General features: G+C 42.7%; 1 protein-coding gene across 1 annotated transcript; it reads right to left on the reverse strand.

Moving 5' to 3' along the window:
• Positions 1-12,171: 12,171 nt before the first annotated feature.
• On the reverse strand, positions 12,172-15,074 carry LOC103984654 (BTB/POZ domain-containing protein At1g63850-like). Its single transcript, XM_009402202.3, has 2 exons — positions 13,589-15,074; positions 12,172-13,509 (listed from the first exon to the last, which is right to left on the reverse strand). Exons 1-2 carry the CDS (start codon positions 14,516-14,518, stop codon positions 12,502-12,504), a joined length of 1,938 nt encoding a protein of 645 aa, XP_009400477.2. The 5' UTR covers positions 14,519-15,074; the 3' UTR covers positions 12,172-12,501.
• Positions 15,075-19,643: the final 4,569 nt, after the last annotated feature.

A 19,643-nucleotide genomic window follows, 5' to 3' on the forward strand; every position in this document is an offset into this window, starting at 1 on the left:
AAAGGGGGAACCCTCGTTCCGTCCCGATCAAAGTAAAAACTAACCAACCAAGCGTTTGCCATATTTCCCTTTCTTTTAGCGTGGTTATGATTCGTAACTGGCGATCAAGTGGTGGGTAAAATGCGAGAGGGTGTTCTTTTTTCCTTTTTCTTTTTTTTTTCTTTTTTCCGTTTTACCTCTTTAAACCTTTTATTCTCCATGGTGGGTCGGCGGTCGGAGGCGTGGGCCCGAGGGTTGGGGGCATGGAGGCACCACATAGGAGGGCCGCAGGTACGCGTCCGTACTATCCCGCCCTTGATGTTTCGACACGTAATGTCCCGAAGACCCATCGCGACGTCGGCCGCAGGACGCCCGCTACGTGGCCGCTTCTCCTCCTCCAGTTCTTTCCCTGCCCTCGCCCTCGCTCCGACCAAACCCACGTCCAACCCGAGTTTGCTTCTGTGGGGCGTCGGGATCCTCCGACGATCCTTACGGCGCTCATCGGTACTTTTGGGCTCCACATACTTCCTCTCTGCCGCTGGAGCATTCTGATAAATCATCATTTATTTCTGGTATCCGAGGGTACGAGAGAGCTCACTAGCAATTATTTATCACCTCACATAATGTGGGTGATGTAGATCGGAGCCAAGGCTCATGAGTTGATAATTCATTATTTTTAGTCTTGCAAGCATCAATTGAAGCACGAGGGTTTACGTTAAATTATCAGTTTTAGATAAGCCTGTATGATCTTATCTTTTCGGGTGAACCCCATAAGGCGATTATAATAGTAGAGAGGATAATATTGATGCTTAAAATACTTTGATTTTTATATTTATTAATCGATATGAGATTAAATCACGTAAGTGATAACATATATGACATGACACGCAGTCTGTTTGATTATTATTATTATTATTATATTTTTTTACTTTATATTACTTGATGCATAAATATATTATGGTGTCCATAGATCTGTGTAATAAGAATCGAATCGTTATGAGATCACAATAATGAGACTAATTCACTTTTAAATACAAACTCTAAATAATCCTGATCATAGGTTACTCAAGAGGGACATCGAGATAACTGGATAGACTGATGTGTTATATACCCATTTATATGATGGAGGCGATTAATCTCATAGCTACTCATGTAAAAATACTAGAGTTATAATATAGGTGCTTATTGGAGAATGAGTTCATTGATCGATTTATTTATGGAATACTAAATGGTTGATGATACCTCATTATTAGATAGTGATTCCGTCATTTCAATAGTGTACTTGATATTTAGACTTGAGACACCAAGAATGTCTTATATGAGTACTTCACTCAAAAGATATGATTCTCCTGTATCGTCTAGGGACTATAGCGTAATGACATAGTACATTCGTAATCGATGAGTCGAATAAATTATTATAAAGATAATAATTCACTGAGCTAAAAAGAGTTCTGACATGTATGACTCACGACCAGTTCGATATTGGGCCTAGAGGGTCACACACATATAGTAGGTATTATGACGAGTAGAGGTTCGGATATGGGATATATGTCAAAGCGCCTATCTTATTGGATATCTAATAAGCCATTGAATTATTGGATCATATGGATAAGATCCAATAAGAGCCAATGAGAGATTATTGGATAAAGATCTATTAATCTAAGAGGCTTAGGGTGGTTGGATGAAGATTCAATACCCAATATGACAGGATTCATTAGGGTTAAGTTGACAACGGATCCCTATAAATATGAGAGAATCAAAGGGCCATAGATTAGGCTTCTTGCTCACCACTTCCTATTCTCCTTTCATTTCTCCTCCTCAGATAATAGGTGTAGAGATTTGGAGAGTAATTTGAGTATCTTCGTAGTCCTTGCCGCGTAGATCATCACTAGAGAGGAGGTTCATCCTCTCCCACATATCTATAGGAATTCAGGAATATACGATCTCTCTAAGTAACACAACTATCTCATACGTTGTTTTCAATTTCACAGGTTTTTGCGCACTAACCTTCGCACGACGATGAACATCTTTTAAAAACTTTAATATTTTTGTTTTATGTTTTTCTACTACGCATTTGACGTCGCCCATAAATTTTCATATGGTTAATGCTTAAAAGGCTTTCATTTTTATATTCTTCGATCGATACAAGATTAAACATGCTTATCAATACCTCATTTTGATTTCTCTATTCCTCAATTAATTTATTACTGTCACTAATTCTATGATCAAATACTAGAGTTGAGGTCTTGTGAGCTCTTATTCTATGATCAAATCAATTTTGACTCGATTTAGGATCGCATATGTAAAAAGCTTGATACTGTCGTAAACAACGCTTGGACACTCAGCTCAGGAGGAGGTAAGATGAACTCCACTCCGTAATTGATCTACACAAATACCAAAATTTGATGAGGTTCTTAAGTTGATCCGAATAGTCACTTAGCTCAATTTTCACATCTTAATGAATTTTAAAATGAGTTAATCGATGAAGAATATTCTGAGTAAAATATTTTTCTAATATTTATGTCTTATCCTCCCACGTGTTAATCGAGGAAGAATATTCTGAGTAAAATATTATTCTAATATTTATCTCTTATCCTCCCACGTGTTAATCGAGGAAGAATATTTTTCTAATATTTTTAATATGCTTCTTTGGGTTTCTCATTGAGAAGGAAATTACGCCGCGCAACCAACCAGAAGACAAGTCGGTCTCATTGCTTTGCTAACGACGAGATTCTCATCCCCCGAGAGGGAATATTCCGAAGGGCGTAAGGAATCTTCTGATATCTATTGGGTAGATCGATGCAACGAAACCACGATTCCGTACAGCTTAAAAGACGAGTCGCACTGCGTTGTGGATGAATGCCACGGCAAAACCAGCGGCGGCTAAGGTGGCGACTTGAGCCGCAACACGAGGACATCACTTGCAATTTGTTATCGTCTTCCCAACCTGTTTCAAGGAAGCCATCTTAGTTGATCCCTTCTGCATCATTCCTCAGGTGCCAATTTATTATGTTATAGATTTGTGGTCTTCTTGAGGGAAAATGGGTTCCCCGACTAAAATCTTAATTAGCTTCTTCTCTGTCTATTGGCGATTTAGAGTCAATTGGCGGGTCCGAGTCCATAAATGATCAGACTGTTTTTTATTCTTTCATGTAATGGAAACAGCGAAGATCAACAAATGTTTTATGTCCCGAAAAGATAAGATGCTAAGGAAGAAGAAAACATCAACATAAAAACAAACTTTATGACGACCAAATTAAATTCATTGAGTTATGCAAATCTACCTTTTTCTGTGACCACCGAAACAAGATTCGAAGGTTCCATCCATCCATCCATGTGAAGTAGTATATGGCTTCAATCCACGGCATTCAAAACAGTCATTCTCAGCATCATTTATTGATGTTTCTTCTACGAGTCTCACGAGGCAAAATCATTGAAGTTTTCCGAACTTGTATAGATTCGTCAACTGTTGTTGTACATTAATTGATGTTGGCGAAGTGTGTGGTGACAGGGGAGTACAAAGTCAACTTTGGGTTCGGCAAGTTGAGCCAGCTGGATAACATTCAATGGCAATTTGATCATGGAAATTGTCTGCTTGCAGACTCCATTCAAAATGTTGTCCTGAAGACGGTCCGAAGGACATCTTTGTTCTTGAGGAAGCAGGTAGCTACTTATATAATAACAAAAAACCATAATGGCATTTATCTTGCATTCCTTTAATTTCATACATTACAAACATTACGTGACATGACATGTGTTAGTGAACGAAAGTACCATGCTGATGAGTCAATACGGTTTGGTCTACGGGTCGATGTCGGGAGCCTTCTATCGCCTGAGCTGGATGATGAGGTGACCGTGTCTTCGGGAAGGGGTGCTTAGTGACGTTTGTAGGCCTCCGGACCGGTTGGCAGCTCGCTCTTGCACGTTGAACTTAAATCCCCTGGTTGGGACGATCACGGCTCGGGTGGTCGTTCGCCTGCAAAACGGCCTTTGTCGGGTGATCCCTGACTTTGGTCCCTCCGACGAGCAAGTCAGTAGAGGATTAAATTACCTCCAATTTTTTCTCCTTCCTTTTGGCTAGATGTCGGCCAAGGGCTTTTATACCATTGTGCACAGGTCGATTGTGCATCGGTTCGATGTGACCATTGACCCTTGTGGGATGGGACAGTGCTTTTGATCAGTTGGCGTCTTGGAGAATGTTGGAGCGGCGTCAGACGACATCGCCCTGAGCTCTCAGGATGGGTCATGTCACACAGTGTCTCGGTACAGATTCTAACTTGGTGTGCGACATCGAATTTTGACGGCATGTGACATCGGATTCTGGCATCGATTGTGACTTGGCGTGTGACACAAGCGATGACTTGTCTGGGTCCAAAATATGCCTTATCAACATGTACCAAGAAGATCCAAACCCAGATCTCCTCAAGAAAGAAAATATTTTTATTTATTGATTAGTGCAAAATGAACCAAAATTGACGATGGTACTATACGTTCCCGCGATGGCTAATTCTATTTAGCATCGAGATGTCATAAAAACAAAAGTCATTAAACTTGATCATCTTGTGTTTATGCTTACTGTTAAACTATATTTTAATTATTTGACAAGTAAAGAATATCTAAATTTAATCAGAATCTACTTTCGTATTCGTCATATGCAAAGGTATCAAGAGTTAAAGATTCGATTGACGATGCTGTAAAATTGTATGGAGAGCATGTCCAATAAAAATTCCCCTAATGCTTAACTAAAATAAGGGATTCAAACAATATGAAAAATAGTAAAAGAAGTAATTAAGAGAGAAAGTTGCTCTTTGAGGGCATTTATAACTTGCTAGGATGACCATTGAATAGTTTTCGATTAAATAATCATATGATTGCTTAGTTATTATTCAATCGTGGGATCGTTTGTTGAATTGTCGAACTATAATTATGAGATAACGACTTGCCTTGACATTGGGACCACTGGTCACTGTTTTAACCAAATGAACAGACTCAGTTATTGTAGAGTCATTATTCGTGTCAACGCTATGTTGTCAATCTTATGGGATAAGATTTCTACCATCGTGTCGATCAAATAATCATAATGTGTTAGTAATGATGGTTCTTGTTGCTTGTGTTCATAATGAGTTGATATTTGGGAATGGTTGATATTAGGGGAAACTATCATTGACGTCTTCATTAGCATGATGTGATCCTAATCCGTATGCGAGGAGTTATCCGGAATAAAATGTATTTTCTCTAAACTAGATACCTACAAAAATCAAGGTTGGAAGGAACTTCTTAAGTCGATCCGTATGATGTTTAAGTTAATACCGAAGTCAACCTTATTTTATTATGAAATTAAGGATGCATTTTTATATTGACCTTAAGGAGATATAATATCCCATAAAGATTCCTTTAGGGAGGCAGTTCGTAACCGAATTGAGCTACCCTTAGACTTTTAAGAATATTTCTATGAATATTTCATAGAGGAGGTAATTCATAACTGATCTGAGCTGCCTTTTAGATTTTCGAGAATATTCCTATAAATATTTCACTGTGGAGGTAATTTGTAACTGATTAGAGCTGCCATTTGAACTCCAAAAAATATTTTTGTTAATATTCCATAGAGGAGGCAACTTGATAACCAACCCGAGCTATCTTCTAGACTCCTATCCATGTGGGCAAGATGGTGTCGGGTTGTTTGGGTCTTTTTTCTCCTATGGACCTTATGTGGCGTTGATGTAGTGGGCGATGACTAGCTGATTGTATATTCTCTATCATTTATGCCCCCCCCCCCCCCCCCCCCGAAGACATGCTTCAAGGCTCTTGGGTTTGAAGCACATCGTTTGATTTTTTTCGGCATGAGAGTATTCGGGATTTCCTTTGATAGGTCGAGTTTTTTTTGAACTAGGTGCCTTAGAGATATTAGGCCTTGCATCTACTTCATGATGGATTTATTTGGTGCGGGTTGGATTTTTCTTAACTCATGCACCTTGGGCATCATCCGGCCTGATTTTCATCGTAGCGAACTATGCGGGTTAGGTTTTTCTGACTTCATATGTCTTAGGCACACATTTCCTTGTACTTCTATTGTAGCAGGTTTTATTAGCACGAATTAGATTTTTCTTGACCCATGCACCTCAGGCATCCTTTGGCTTGATTTTCTATCGTAGTGAGTTTCTACCTTGTGCTTTCATCGTAACGGGTTTCACTTAGCACGAGTTGGATTTTCTTCGGCTCAAGTGCCTCGAGCATCCTTTGGCTCGATTTTCTATCGTAGGGGGTTTCTTTTTTATGCAGGTCAGGTTTTCGTAACTGATATGTCTTAGGTGTGCTTTGCCTTGCACTTTCGCTATAGTAGGTTTCACTTGGCAAGAGTCATATTTTCTTAAACTCATATGCCTCAAGCATTCTTTGACTCAATTTTCCATCATAGCGAGTTTTTTTTTTTTTTTGAGTGGAGTCCTCATCGGTTAGGAGTCTCTCAATATACCTTTTTCTCTTATATGCAAGAAAATTTTAATTCTAGTCAGGTTTAGGGGGGTTAGTTCGAACCTAGGGTGAGGCAAGTATGTGTTGAATCTCATATTTTGATGATGAAACCAATTAATAGTGTTTATGATTTGATCTGTATTTTTAGTAACGCAGGATGCTTTGATCAGGATGAGACAATTAAAGCAGGAAGAATCATATTATGCAGAGGGAAAACATGTCAGAAGATTGGACATCGAGCCAATGGATCGATCAATATATCGACAGAAGGCTTCGGGCCATTGATTCGGGCATCGGGCCAAAAAGAGTGGATATTGTACCAAGGATATCGGAGTTGCGGAGTCAACTGACCGATTGGGCAATAGGTCATAAGAAAGGACGATGCGCCGAAGAATCGGACGAAGCGTCGAGGGACCAATGACATGCCGGACAACATGATTAATGCTTAGTATTAATTGTCTAGATCGAAGTGTGTTTTACATGTGCAGGATTAACTACGATAGCAAGGTATGAAGCAAAATGAAGTCCCGGAGTCAAGGACGCAATTTCATTGGGAGTTCGAGAGTTCATCGGGAGTTCTATCGGAACCAACCGAGAAGTCTCGGAGCTTGCTAGAGAAGCTCGTCGAAACTCGCCAAGAAGATCATCGTGAAGTCCAGGAGCTTGCCAGAAGTCCGTTGGAACATTACCGAAAGATCGTCGGAAGTTCACCGGAAGATCACCGAAAGAAACTAGACTTACGAACTTGTTTAGCTTAAGAAATGTCTTAGAATTCATAGTTAGCACGTAATTGAGATTGGAATTGGGCCAACCCAATTAGGGGCTAGTTAAGCCCATGTAAAAATTGTGTTGGGCCCAATGAGAGGCCCAAACAGTGCCCCAAGAGGTGATACAGTCTCCGAGACTGTGTCAGGCGATGGTACCACCCAAACACAGCATCCGAGAGGCTATAGGTGGTGGTACTGCCAGCCTAGGCAGTGGTACCACCTAGTGTCGGGCGGTGATACCTCCAGATTGGGCGGTGGTACCGCCCAGTGTAGTGTCAGTGTCAGACTGACACTAACGGTGGTACTGCCCAGCACAGGCGGTGGTACCGCCCGTGCCCAGGAAACCTGGGATAAGATATTTTTAGGCTCCAAGTTTGAATCAACTTAAAGCCTATAAATACCCCTCTCACCCCTGGTTAAAAGACACAAGCACAGAGATTTTAAAAATGAAGAAACGCTACTGCAATCTCTTTAGAAATTCCCTCCTCCACTCTAAGTTTAGAATTCTGTAAGAGAGGAGTGAGTACTTGTTAAGGTTGTCTCTTAAACTCGTGAAAAGAAGAAAGGGAGTGTAAAAGGGTAGTTGATCTTCGCTCGTTGAAAGAAGATCAATAGTGGATTCCGGTAGTCTCGACGGAAGAGGAATCGGCGAAGTGGATGTAGGTCACGATAACCGAACCAATCTAAAATCTGATTTACGTTTTATTTGTGCAATTTACTTTAACTGCAAACCTCCTTACTTGCTCTTTACATTCACTACTCTTTTATGAACAAGCTTTCAAGTTAACATCTTTAGGAAACTATTTTTCTCGCAACGAAGTTTTTAAACCAACGTTATTTTACCGCTGCACTAATTCACCCCCCCCCCCCCTCTTTTAGTGCCGACCCCGCCCTTGATCCTAACAGTATGGTCATTCATTTCTTCTCAATTGTGGTGACCTTGAGGCAAGGGAGGATTATGGTCACTCCTACCTTGGTCTCTTATGAGGTTCTCCACGCTTAGCTTGAGACAATTGTGTTAACGATAATATACCGATTGGCCATTTGAAGTACCTCGGGGATCGTCGTTGGTGTCCTTTCTACCAATGACCAAACGAGGTGGGAGGGCTTTAGTCCCATCATAAAAGACTGAATCATGAGTGACGTGTGAACATTATCTATGCCTAGTATCTCGTTGGTGAATCGAGTGGCGAAGTCCAAGAGTGTCTCTTCCTCACCTTGTCTAAATCTCAGAAGCATCACCACCATGGGCCTCAGGTGCACATTCTTAAGGAAGTGGAGCTCGAACTCTTTTGCTAGTTGGGAATAAGAGCTAAAAGAGAGCAGCTTTAGATGGGCATACCACTTTCTTGTTGAACCTTTTAAGGTGGTCGAGAAGGTACGACACATTACGGTATATTAAGTGCACATAGTGACATCCGAGTCCGGAAGGTAGTGACGTGCTCCACCGAGTCAATAACACCATTAAAGATTTATATAATGAGAGGAGGAATTTAGTCAGGATTGGCTCCTCCTAGATATCTTAGATAAATAGTAATTGACCCAAGGTGGAGTCAATCTGCCCATCACCCCTAGATTGGTGAAAGTCTTGATACATCTCCTCCAAGCATTAGTCCATTTGCTATAGTTGAATCCTCAAAGAGTTATTCATTGAATCAACCAAGTAGATCCTAGATTCAAGTGGAGGAAAGAGGTGGTGGGGCTCGATAGGTCTCAGATGCTTGTGAAATGCTAGTAATTTGTTGGGCGGGAGGACCCCAACGAACGTTGATGTTGGTGGTTATCGAACTATTGATAGTGGCTAAGGCGGTGGCATCATTTGCTAATATGACCAAGGTAGAAGCAAGGTAACGACTTATATTATGTCGACTAATACTTGCATTTGCTAGGTAAAGTTCAATAATGCTTTGGTAGGAATAGATGGATGGCTCGATAGTACTCCCAGAGATGAGGGTTTAGGGTCGGTGAATGAATGCAGTATTGCATTGGTACTTATGACAAGGTGAATCTATCTATGTAGGGAAAGGGTGACTACTACCTTATATGAATAAAAGTATAGTGAGTCAGAGGCAAAGCCTCACTTAAATGTTCATTGGCAAGGTTGGCCTGTGGATGCTCCTATAACATCAAAGCCTCCTTCCAACACTAAATGATAGGAGAAAATATAGTTGTTATCTCTGTCAGCACGATATAGCCTTGATTTGTATGCGATGAGTCATTTGGAATAGAACGGGATTTTTTTAGACTCGATACCTGCATAAAGATCGAGATCGGAAGGAGCTTCTTGAGCTGATTCCTCCAATACTTAAATCAGTACTAAGGTGCACCTCACTCTAATCTAGAGTTAAAGATGTATTTTTATATTGACTGTGAGGTGAAAGAATATCCCATAAAGATTCCTCAAGGGCAATTCATAATCAACCCGAGTTGCCCATGGACTTTCGAGAATATTCTTATGAATATTCCATAGAGAGATAGTTTGTAATTGATCCTTGGACTTCCATGAATATTTTATCGAGGAGATAATTCGTAACTGACTAAAACTATCTCCTAGACTATCGAGGAGAAAATATTTTAAATGAGAGGCAACTCAGTAATTAACCCGAGGTCTTTTGAACTCCCATCCACGTGGGCACGAGGGTGTTGGGTTGTTTAGGTCTTTTTTTTCCTATATATTTTAGGTGATGACTAGCTAATTAATATTTCGTATAAGTTGGAAAGCATTATTTCTGTAGTGAGATAATTTCCTATGTAATTACGAAAGCACCCGATTCTTATTGCATTGTGAACGACAGTTGAGGTAAGACTGGACCGACCGAGTACAAAAGACCCATCGACGTTGAATTGGGTTGACCGTCACGCAAAGGCGGACGGGGAATAAGCAACCGAAGGTGGCGGCATCGCAGTCCTCTGCTTTCCATGGGAGGGAGGCAGACCTTGCGGCGGAGGAGCGCTAGAACAAGTACCCCCATATCTTCTTCTGCAGCTCTTTCCTTTTTATCTTCTCCTTTTCTTCTTCTTCTACATGTGGATGGAGCACGTCGATCTATTTTGGTCATTTGGGTTTTGTAGCGAAACTTCAGTCGTTGCCGATGGTCTTACGAACACATGGAAGATTGAGTTAAAACAGGTACACTTGGTTCATATATATATATATATATATATATATATATATATATATATATATATATATATATATATATATATATATATATATATATATATATATATATATACGAGAAGAGATACTTCGGAAAAAAAAAAGGGCATCATTAGTACGGAAGCAATGGTGGCAGCAAAACTTTAAATGGTTGTATCCTACTGTTAAGTGTAGACTTTTCATATATGTTTTGATATTTATTTCATTGCAATGCATTGTTTTTTTTTTAATATGGTATTACACCAATTTTTATAATAAGTATGATGCATGGCTGAGCTAAGATCAAGAAACGAGGTAAGTAAACTCGAATTTATCATGTTGTTTTACATGCACATAATCCACATTCGAAGACTTCGAATAGGCTAAATGATAGTAATTTACCTATAATAACTCTTCTTAAAAACTACATGACTGTTATGATTTGAATTCTCCGAGGATGACAAAGCAAGATTGATTGAGAAGACATTTTATTGAATATTAGATTTTGATAATAAAATTAATTAATAAATTAATATGTTAATAATATTGGTGTCATAAAAAATATTTTAATCATAGACTTGAATCACCCTAAGATCAAATATTATACTAAAAAATTTGATGTTTTTGGAGATCTTTATATTAGAAGTATAGATATTGTGTTAGAAGTATCAAATATCACAGTATAAGATTAAATATCATAACCAATTTGAAATGTTAAAGGATTTGACGATGTGCCGAAGGATTCGACCATATGCTAAAGGTTTTGATAAAGTATTATAAAATTAAAAGATATACTATAATAATAGATAATATGTCAAAAACTTTAAAAATATGTCGAATGAGCGGTTGATAAGTCAAAGTCTTAGTTGAGATCATTTTAGGTCAATATGATTTGATATAAGGCGAAATATAGTGCAAGTTCATAATAATCATTGGATTTGAAGTTATGTTAGAATTAGGCCTATTAGAAGATTGATCACATGACTTAAATTACTTGTGGATGATGATATAATCAAGCTCAAGTAGTGACATCACCTGAGTCATCCAACAAACCAATAATTTTGACAATAGTATTATCGGAGTCCAAAATTATGATTTTGTTTCAAGAATTAGGATGGTAGTATCACCCAAAGGCAACTATAGTACCATTCGTACATCAAACTTTTAAAAATTTTAAATTTAAACTTTATTTTAAAAGTATTTTGGGGTTATAAATACCTCACTTGCGATTGCTTGATTATCTAACCCATTAGTGTTATAGTTGTCTGTTTGAGTGTTATTTATCTTTTTCTTCCTCTTGAATTTAGTTGAAATACTAAATGATAAAGAGTGAAAGATCTTTTATAAAAAATTGAGTATGAAAATTCTATTCTAAGCTTGAAAAAAAAAATTGTAAGAAGGATAATTAATTTTCATTCGTTAAAAAAAATGATCATTATTAAAAGTCAATGACCTTAAGGATAAAAGCTCAAGAGTAAATATAGGTTGAAAATATCAAATCACCGTAAATCGATTTATAATTCTTATTTTTACTTGTGCTTTTCGTTCATAATTGTTTATATATTCATTATCATTTACTTTACTTATAATTTTTATTCGTACTCAATTTTGATTAATCACATCTCCTATATATATTTTTATTGATCAAATTGTAAAATTAATTAAAAAATTATTATAATACTAATTCACCGTGTTTATGTTATTAAGATCCTATCGAAGCATATGAACGAATGTGATTCATCAATCCAAGAAAGCTCAATTGGCTCAATGTCTCCCAATCAGCAACAAGTCCGAAATCTGAGAGCGAAAGGTTAGTGGAAGAATTATTAGATCTTTGATGTTTATATAGATCGATCTAAGAAAGATATTTTGACATACTTCTTTCTCACAGGTAGACTTCCTCAAGCTGCTACAGCGCTGGATTCACCCAGGTGACACGGGATGACCTCATCAGTGACTGTGCTCCATATCGATATCAACGGCGATTCCGGTGGCAAGAGTACATCAATCCAACAACATCTGAGAATCGATTCCAGACGAGGTCATCCAAATGCACTGCCACGGCAGGTTGACGACAGTACGCTCTCTGTATCAGGTGAATTGGAAGCACACTTGAAAACCATTCTTGTGCTAAAGCGTGATTGATCAGCAAGAATTCTCGCAGGCGGCAGCCGCCGTGATCCTGAGCTGCGGCGGCAGCTGGTCCGCTTCGCCGTTCCTTCGCCAGAAGGCCCTGCGCCACCACACCTCAAATCCCCTCTGAATGTTCGGGCAGTCGTCGCCGGCGTTCAGGAACCGGTCGAACCAGGCGAGAAGGATCTCCTGCTGCGTCGCCAGCGGCAGCGTAAGGATGGTGTTGGCGAGGCCGTCCTCGATGAGGTGGCGGTCGAGGCCCTTGCAGGCCCTTCGCATCCACCCGAAGTCCTCGTAGAAGGGCTCCAGCCAGGTCCGCAGCAGCAAGCTCCGCGACTCCTTGGACACCAGAATATGGCCCTTGCCCACCCCGACGAACAGCCGGGCCGTCACCCGGCTCACTTCGTACCGGTGGATGGCCGGCACCCGTGAGTGCATCTCCGAGAGCTCCGCTTGGCACGCCCACGTCCGCAGGAAGTCGTCGGCAATCTGTCGGTCGATAAGAATGTCCAGGATCCAGTGGAGGTTGTCGGACTGCCGCGCGATCTGAGCAACCTCGGTGAGATCCGAGGCGGCGGCGCGGGCGAAATGGTGACGAAGGGAGCAGAGGCAGCCGTCGCAGGCGGAGTAGAGGGATTCCTTGCTGAGGTCCCCACCTCCATTGGCACCCGCGCCGCCGCCCAGTCCGCCGCACTGGGTGGCGGTGTTGTTTTCGCGGAGCATCTTGGAGACCAGGCCCTTCATCTCCCGTCTCGCTTTCTCGTCCTTCCCTTCTAATACCACTTGGAGTAGCCGGATGAGGATCTCCTCACCGCCATTTCCACCGTCCACCTCGTCGGCCGCGGATGGAGCCACTTCGAGGGACACCCGCTTGAGCACCTCCTCTGCGCCTGAGCTCTCAAGTTGGAGCTGTGACAGAAGCAAGGCCACCTTCTCTTCCTCGTCCTCTGCCCAGGGGGCGGCTTCCAAGTACTCAAGGCAAGATAAAACCCCTGCATCGAACGAGATCGCAGCCGAAACCTGCGGAAAATGGTAGAAATGGTTGGGCGAAGGAAGCAATTGGAGCAAGAAAACAGGGGGGAAAGGGTAAAGGAGGCACCTTTAGGATGCCGAGGACGTTGGACACATCCTCCCTCATAAGGCGCCGGCGGAGGTCCTTGCAGTACATGAGGCGGAGGGTCTCGACGTAGATCTCGACGTCGTCGCAGTCGGAGATCTCCACAATGTGGGGGAGGGAGCGCTGCTGCTTGGACCAGCGGTCCGAGAGCTTGGCAGCGAAGAAGCGGCTGTGAGCGACGAGGATGTGGCGGTGGACGTTGAGGGAGACGGTGAGACCGTCGTTGGAACTGAGGGTGAGGCGGACGTCGCCGGACTCGGCGTCATTTAGTTGGTTCCCGGGGCTACAGCTGCCAATGATATCGGCCACGCGCTCTTGGAGGAGGAGCTGGCGGTCCTGGGCGGAGGCGGCCGTGGGTGCATCGGCGGCGCGGCCTGGGAGATGCATCTGAAGGGGGCCGGCGTGGGCGGCGGGGAGGGGGTGGTAGTCCTGCTCGTTGGCCATCATATCGAAGAGGGTCGGGCTGGAGCGAGTCTTGTCGAGAGGCGGCGGCGGGGGGGACATGGGATTGAGGAGCCCCGCGTTGAGGGCGGAGTTAAACTTGCTGTAGCTGGAGGGGTACGGGGGGTAGGGGGAGGCGACCGATGCCGCGAAGGCGACGGCGGAAACAGTGGAGGGAGGGGCGTCCATGGGACAGGGCGAGGGCGAGGGCGAGGCGATAGGCACGGGCTCGGCCTGGTTCTGCGGGAACACCGCCGGAACGCGGAGGGGGTGAGGCGGGGAGGCAGCGACGGAGGAGAAGGATGTGGTGCAGCACCAAGGCCCGTCGGAGGAGACGACGTGAGGGTCGACGAAAGCGACGGTGTCCCGGCGCTTGGTCTTGGTGTTCGACCAGCGGTTAGGCTGTTGGTGTGATTGTGGATGTAGTTGTTGCTGCGTGTGGGGTTTGAGGTGGTGAGAAGAAGCAGCCATCAATGAGGGCGAGGGGGAAACTTACAGGCTTCGATTAACCCGTTCTCGCCCTTCGTCACGGTTGTCGTCTTTTGATGATAGGGATGGAAACGGGGACCGGTGTCTCCGGGAAAGGAGAAAAAAAGGTGTAATAATACACATGCATGTGGGATCAATCTAGTAATCCTGTCCATGGCTTGCAGTTACCGTGGTCGGATCACGGACGGAGAGTCAGCGGAGCCATGACTGCAAGCCGAGCTAAAGGGAAAGTGTCAAGAGTAAGGACGCCATCTCTGGTGGACCGGTGGGTCACGGTGGCGGCCTGTGCCACCGTTGGTCGATGGATGCGCTGTTCTGAAACGCTCTGGCTCTCGTCAGGCAACACAGTGGGGTTACGTTGGTTAGCAGGACGACACGAAGCGTTCGAGGAACACTCCGGTTGGAAGAACAGTAGGTTTCGTGATGGTATTATTCAAGTGCCGATTGTTATTACATAGTAAGATGTAAGTGATAAGTAGATAAGATTTCCTCGAGGTAGTTGAGGAAATCTCTCAGCAGTTGAGAAGCAGATAAGATTTCCTCAAGGCAGTTGAGGAAATCTCTCAGTAGTTGAGAAAAATCCTCCATGCTGAATGTGTATAACCTCCCTACTGAGTGTGTATAAATGGCTGTCAAGAACTCACTATCAAAATGTATTAGGCAATTATATCTTATACATTTCATAGTTTCTTCTACAATTTCTATCTTTCTATCTTCTTCGCTTAATTTCTATCATGGTATCAGAGCTGTTTGCCTAGAGCAAGCCCTCTTCTCCGGAGTCCAACCATCCCTCTCGTGGCGACGCCTCCGCCCCTCAGTCGTAGCCATTCGCTGCAGCCTACTGCAGCACTTGCGGCTGCTAATATCATATCCTAAAGGAAGCACAGTCACGGCCTTTGTTTCTACCGCCGGCTGCTGCTCCCTTGCCAACCGAAGTCTTCCGCTGAAAACTCCGCTGCTCTTCCGGCCACCAAACTCCAATACTGCATTATTGCAACTATCTCCAACCTTGCAGATTTCTCCAGCATCGCTGCAGAAATCGCTGCAAGCTGCAGAGATTTCTTCCACCTCGCTGCAATAATCTCTCCTGCACTCTGAATCGCTGCAGCCTACCAGTGCCTCTGGAAGAAGCAGCAGCCCTCTTCGGCATTGCATACAACTACTCTTCTACATCTGACGTCTTCATCATCTACCTCCCGCCACAGCCATCGCTGCCTTTCTTGCTGCAGATTGCTCGCCCATCACTGCAGTTCATCACCCTGCAGCCTTCTCTGCAGTTCATCGCGCTGCAGCCTACTCTGCAGCGCATCGATCTGCTTTTCTCCTCCTCCCTTCCTCCTATATCTTTACATCTTCTATAAATATCACTTGACCCGCCACAAAATATCTGGGATGTCTTCATTTTCCTCTTCCGTTATTCCTGTCCCTATTTCTGCAGGGACTCTGAGCACTTCTCAAAGTCTTATCACCATCAATGCTGCAGCACTCATTCCCTTCAAATTATCCAAAGGCGGCAACTACGCATCTTGGCGGGCACAACTTTCTAATCTTTTATTTGGCTATGATCTCTTAGGTTACATTGATGGCTCTCTCCAGTGTCCACCTGAAGTGATCAACATCCCAGGCGAACCCAATCCAGTGCCAAATCCAGCCCACCAACTATGGTTACGTCAAGATCGCCTCATCCTCCAAGCTATTCAAGCTTCCGTTGCTGGATCCATTGCCCCGCTGATATCCTCATGTACGACTGCTGCAGAAGCATGGTGCAAATTACAAACAACTTTGGCAAATCGCTCGCGTACTCGCATGCTCGGACTTCTCTCCAATCTGATGAAAATGAAACATGAGGGAAGTACTATTGCTAATTATCTACAAAATATCAAAGTTATCATCGATGATTTAGCTTTGATAGGTCATTCTCTCAGCGATGAAGAAGTCCTAATCCATACCCTCAATGGCTTAGGAGGCGAGTACAAAGAACTGACAGCAGCACTTCGGGCACGTGACTCACCAATATCATTCGAAGAACTTTATGATAAGTTGATCGACTATGAGACGTACTTGAAGCATGATGATAAGTTGCCCGGACCACCTATTACAGCTCAGGTCAATCAAAAATCCAAGAGGAAGAGCAACCAGTACAATAAGCACGTCAACAATGATTTGGCTAAGCTGCCTCCTAGCCTTATGGGGCCCAGACCAAACCCTCCTTACCCATATCAAGGTGGTAACTTTCATAATACTCAGTGGTCGCATCCTGACTTCATAGGCCGCCAACGAGTTGTTTGCCAACTATGTGATAAAGTTGGACACTCCACGAAAGTCTGTCGGTCTCGTCCCAGACTCCCTACTCCATCACAATGGCCTCAGGCGAATTTCATGGCTACTCCAACTCCTACTCAACCTAATTGGATTGTGGATTCGGGCGCCTCTCATCACATCACCTCTGATCTTCAAAACTTGTCCATCCACAACAACTATGACGGAAATGAAGATATCATCATCGGTGACGGTAAAAGAATTCCTATTACTCATTCTGGTTCCTCAACGCTTAGTTCACTTACCACAACCTTTACACTCGATGATGTTTTGTGTGCACCTAACATTAAAAGAAACCTCATTTCCGTTTCTCAATTCTGTAAACAAAATAATACATCAATTGAATTCATTCCTAACTTTTTTCTTGTCAAGGATTTGAGCACAGGGGCATCCTTGGTCCAGGGCCAGAACAAAGACAACATTTATGAGTGGCCATCCACTTCACAAATTACCCTTCCTACTGCTCACTCCTCAATCGCAGCTCCGGTTGATGTATGGCATCGTTGTCTTGGTCATCCCTCCCCTTTTATTCAGCAAAAATTACTTTCTCGTTATTCTCTTCCTACCTTGAAAATCAATAGCACTATTAATCATTGTGATGCTTGTCTTTGCAATAAAAGTCATAAACTGCCTTTTGGGACAACCTCCATTTCTTGCTCTAAACCATTTGAAATCATTTATATCGACGTGTGGGGCCCTGCCCCAATTCCTTCTTTTGACAAGTTTCGTTTTTATGTCATTTTTGTAGATTATTTTACTAAGTACACATGGTTATATCCTCTCCATCATAAGTCTGATGTTTCTACTGTATTTACCAACTTTCGAAAGTTGGTCGAGAATTTTTTTCAATCTTCCATTAAAACAGTTTACTCTGATGGTGGAGGCGAATATCAAGCCCTCACATCCTGTCTCTCTGCTTGTGGTATACAACACCTCAAGTCACCCCCACATACTCCCCAATTGGTTGGTTCTGTCGAACGCAAACATCGGCATATCGTTGAAACTGGTCTCTCCCTTCTACATCAAGCATCCATGCCACCATCTTTTTGGTCAGTAGCTTTTCAAACTACAGTTTATCTCATTAATCGTATGCTCACTCCAGTCTTACAATACCAGTCACCATTTGAAAAATTATTCCACAAACTTCCAAACCTTCATAAACTCAGAGTTTTTGGCTGTTTATGTTATCCATGGCTCCGTCCCTATGCGTCACATAAGCTAACACCACGATCTAAGCTTTGCACTTTTATAGGCTACTCTCTTGAACATAATGCTTTTCGATGCTATGAACCCCAAACTAAAAAGGTCTTTATATCACGTCATGTTATCTTTGAGGAGTCTGTCTTTCCTTTTCAAAATAATCCTACCATGCAAACTACTCCGATAAACATACATCACTGGAATATCCCTCCGATCTCATCACACGAACCTCCAATGACACCGTCCAGTCCTTACTCTCAAGATTCACATACTACTATTACTCCAGTTCAATAGCTTCTCACTCCCTCTATTCCTCCACTCCCTTCATCACAAGTTTCCCCTATTAATGAAGTCATACCCTCGGCAACATTGCCACTGGCTTTACCTTCTCCTAGATCTAGTGACATTGTTGTGCCGACGGTTGACCCGGTCCATGACAGTGACTCGCCCTCGGCTATACCACCAACACAATCTGCCACTTCCACCCCCCCTAGACATCCAATGACAACACGCTCCAAAAGTGGTATTTTCAAACCACGTCAAGTCCTTGACTTACATGCTATAACAAATTCCTCCACTGAGGCCAGTGAACCCACTACAATCACTCAAGCTCAAAAATCTTCTCACTGGCGTAAAGCCATATGTGACGAATATGATGCTCTCCTCCATAACTCTACATGGACCTTAGTACCCTTTCATCACACACAAAATATCATCGGGTGTAAATGGGTCTTTCGAATTAAGCGGAACCCAGACGGATCCGTTGCCAGATACAAAGCACGTCTAGTCGCCAAAGGATTTCATCAACGACCTGGTGTCGACTTCACAGAGACATTTAGTCCCGTTGTTAAACCCACAACAATCCGTCTTATCCTGAGTTTGGCTATCTCAAAGGGCTGGCACATACGACAATTGGATGTTAACAATGCCTTTTTACAGGGGTCACTTGCTGAAGATGTCTTTATGCAACAACCTCCTGGTTTCGTTCATCCTCAATATCCGAGGCATGTCTGCAAACTTCAAAAAGCTATTTATGGACTTCGTCAAGCTCCAAGGGCTTGGTATAACGAGCTTGGCTCGTTTTTGACCTCAATTGGCTTCATCAATTCAAAGTTTGATACCTCGTTATTCATTTGCCAGCACAATGGAAGCATAATATATCTTTTAGTATATGTGGATGATATTATTGTCACAGGAAATAATCCTTTGAAGACTCAGGCATTTCTAAAGCACTTGGCCGATCGATTCTCCCTCAAAGATCTAGGAACTTTAAGCTACTTTCTAGGAGTGGAAGCAACATTTACATCTTCAGGTCTCTTCCTATCACAAAGAAAGTATATTCAAGATTTATTATCAAAGGCAAACATGCAGGATGCGAAAGAGGTTACAACTCCTCTCTCTACCAGTGAATCACTTAAATTATGTAATGGAAGTCCTGCTACAGATTCGACTCAGTATCGACAAGTCCTTGGCTCCTTACAGTACTTGGCTCTCACCCGTCCAGATATTTCATTTGCCGTCAATAAGTTATCGCAATTCATGCATCAACCATCTACTACGCATTGGTCTGCGGTCAAACGAATTTTAC

This window comes from Musa acuminata, chromosome BXJ2-5, assembly GCF_036884655.1.
Source record: "Musa acuminata AAA Group cultivar baxijiao chromosome BXJ2-5, Cavendish_Baxijiao_AAA, whole genome shotgun sequence".
Lineage (NCBI taxonomy): Eukaryota > Viridiplantae > Streptophyta > Magnoliopsida > Zingiberales > Musaceae > Musa > Musa acuminata.

What these genes read in the sequence shown, in the direction of transcription:
- LOC103984654 (XM_009402202.3), bottom strand. Translation starts at nt 14,518, where the DNA reads ATGGCTGCTTCTTCTCACCACCTCAAACCCCACACGCAGCAACAACTA. An exon ending in ACGTCCTCGGCATCCTAAAG is followed by an intron (nt 13,510 to 13,588) that starts GTGCCTCCTTTA and finishes CATTTTCCGCAG; the next exon opens with GTTTCGGCTGCGATCTCGTT.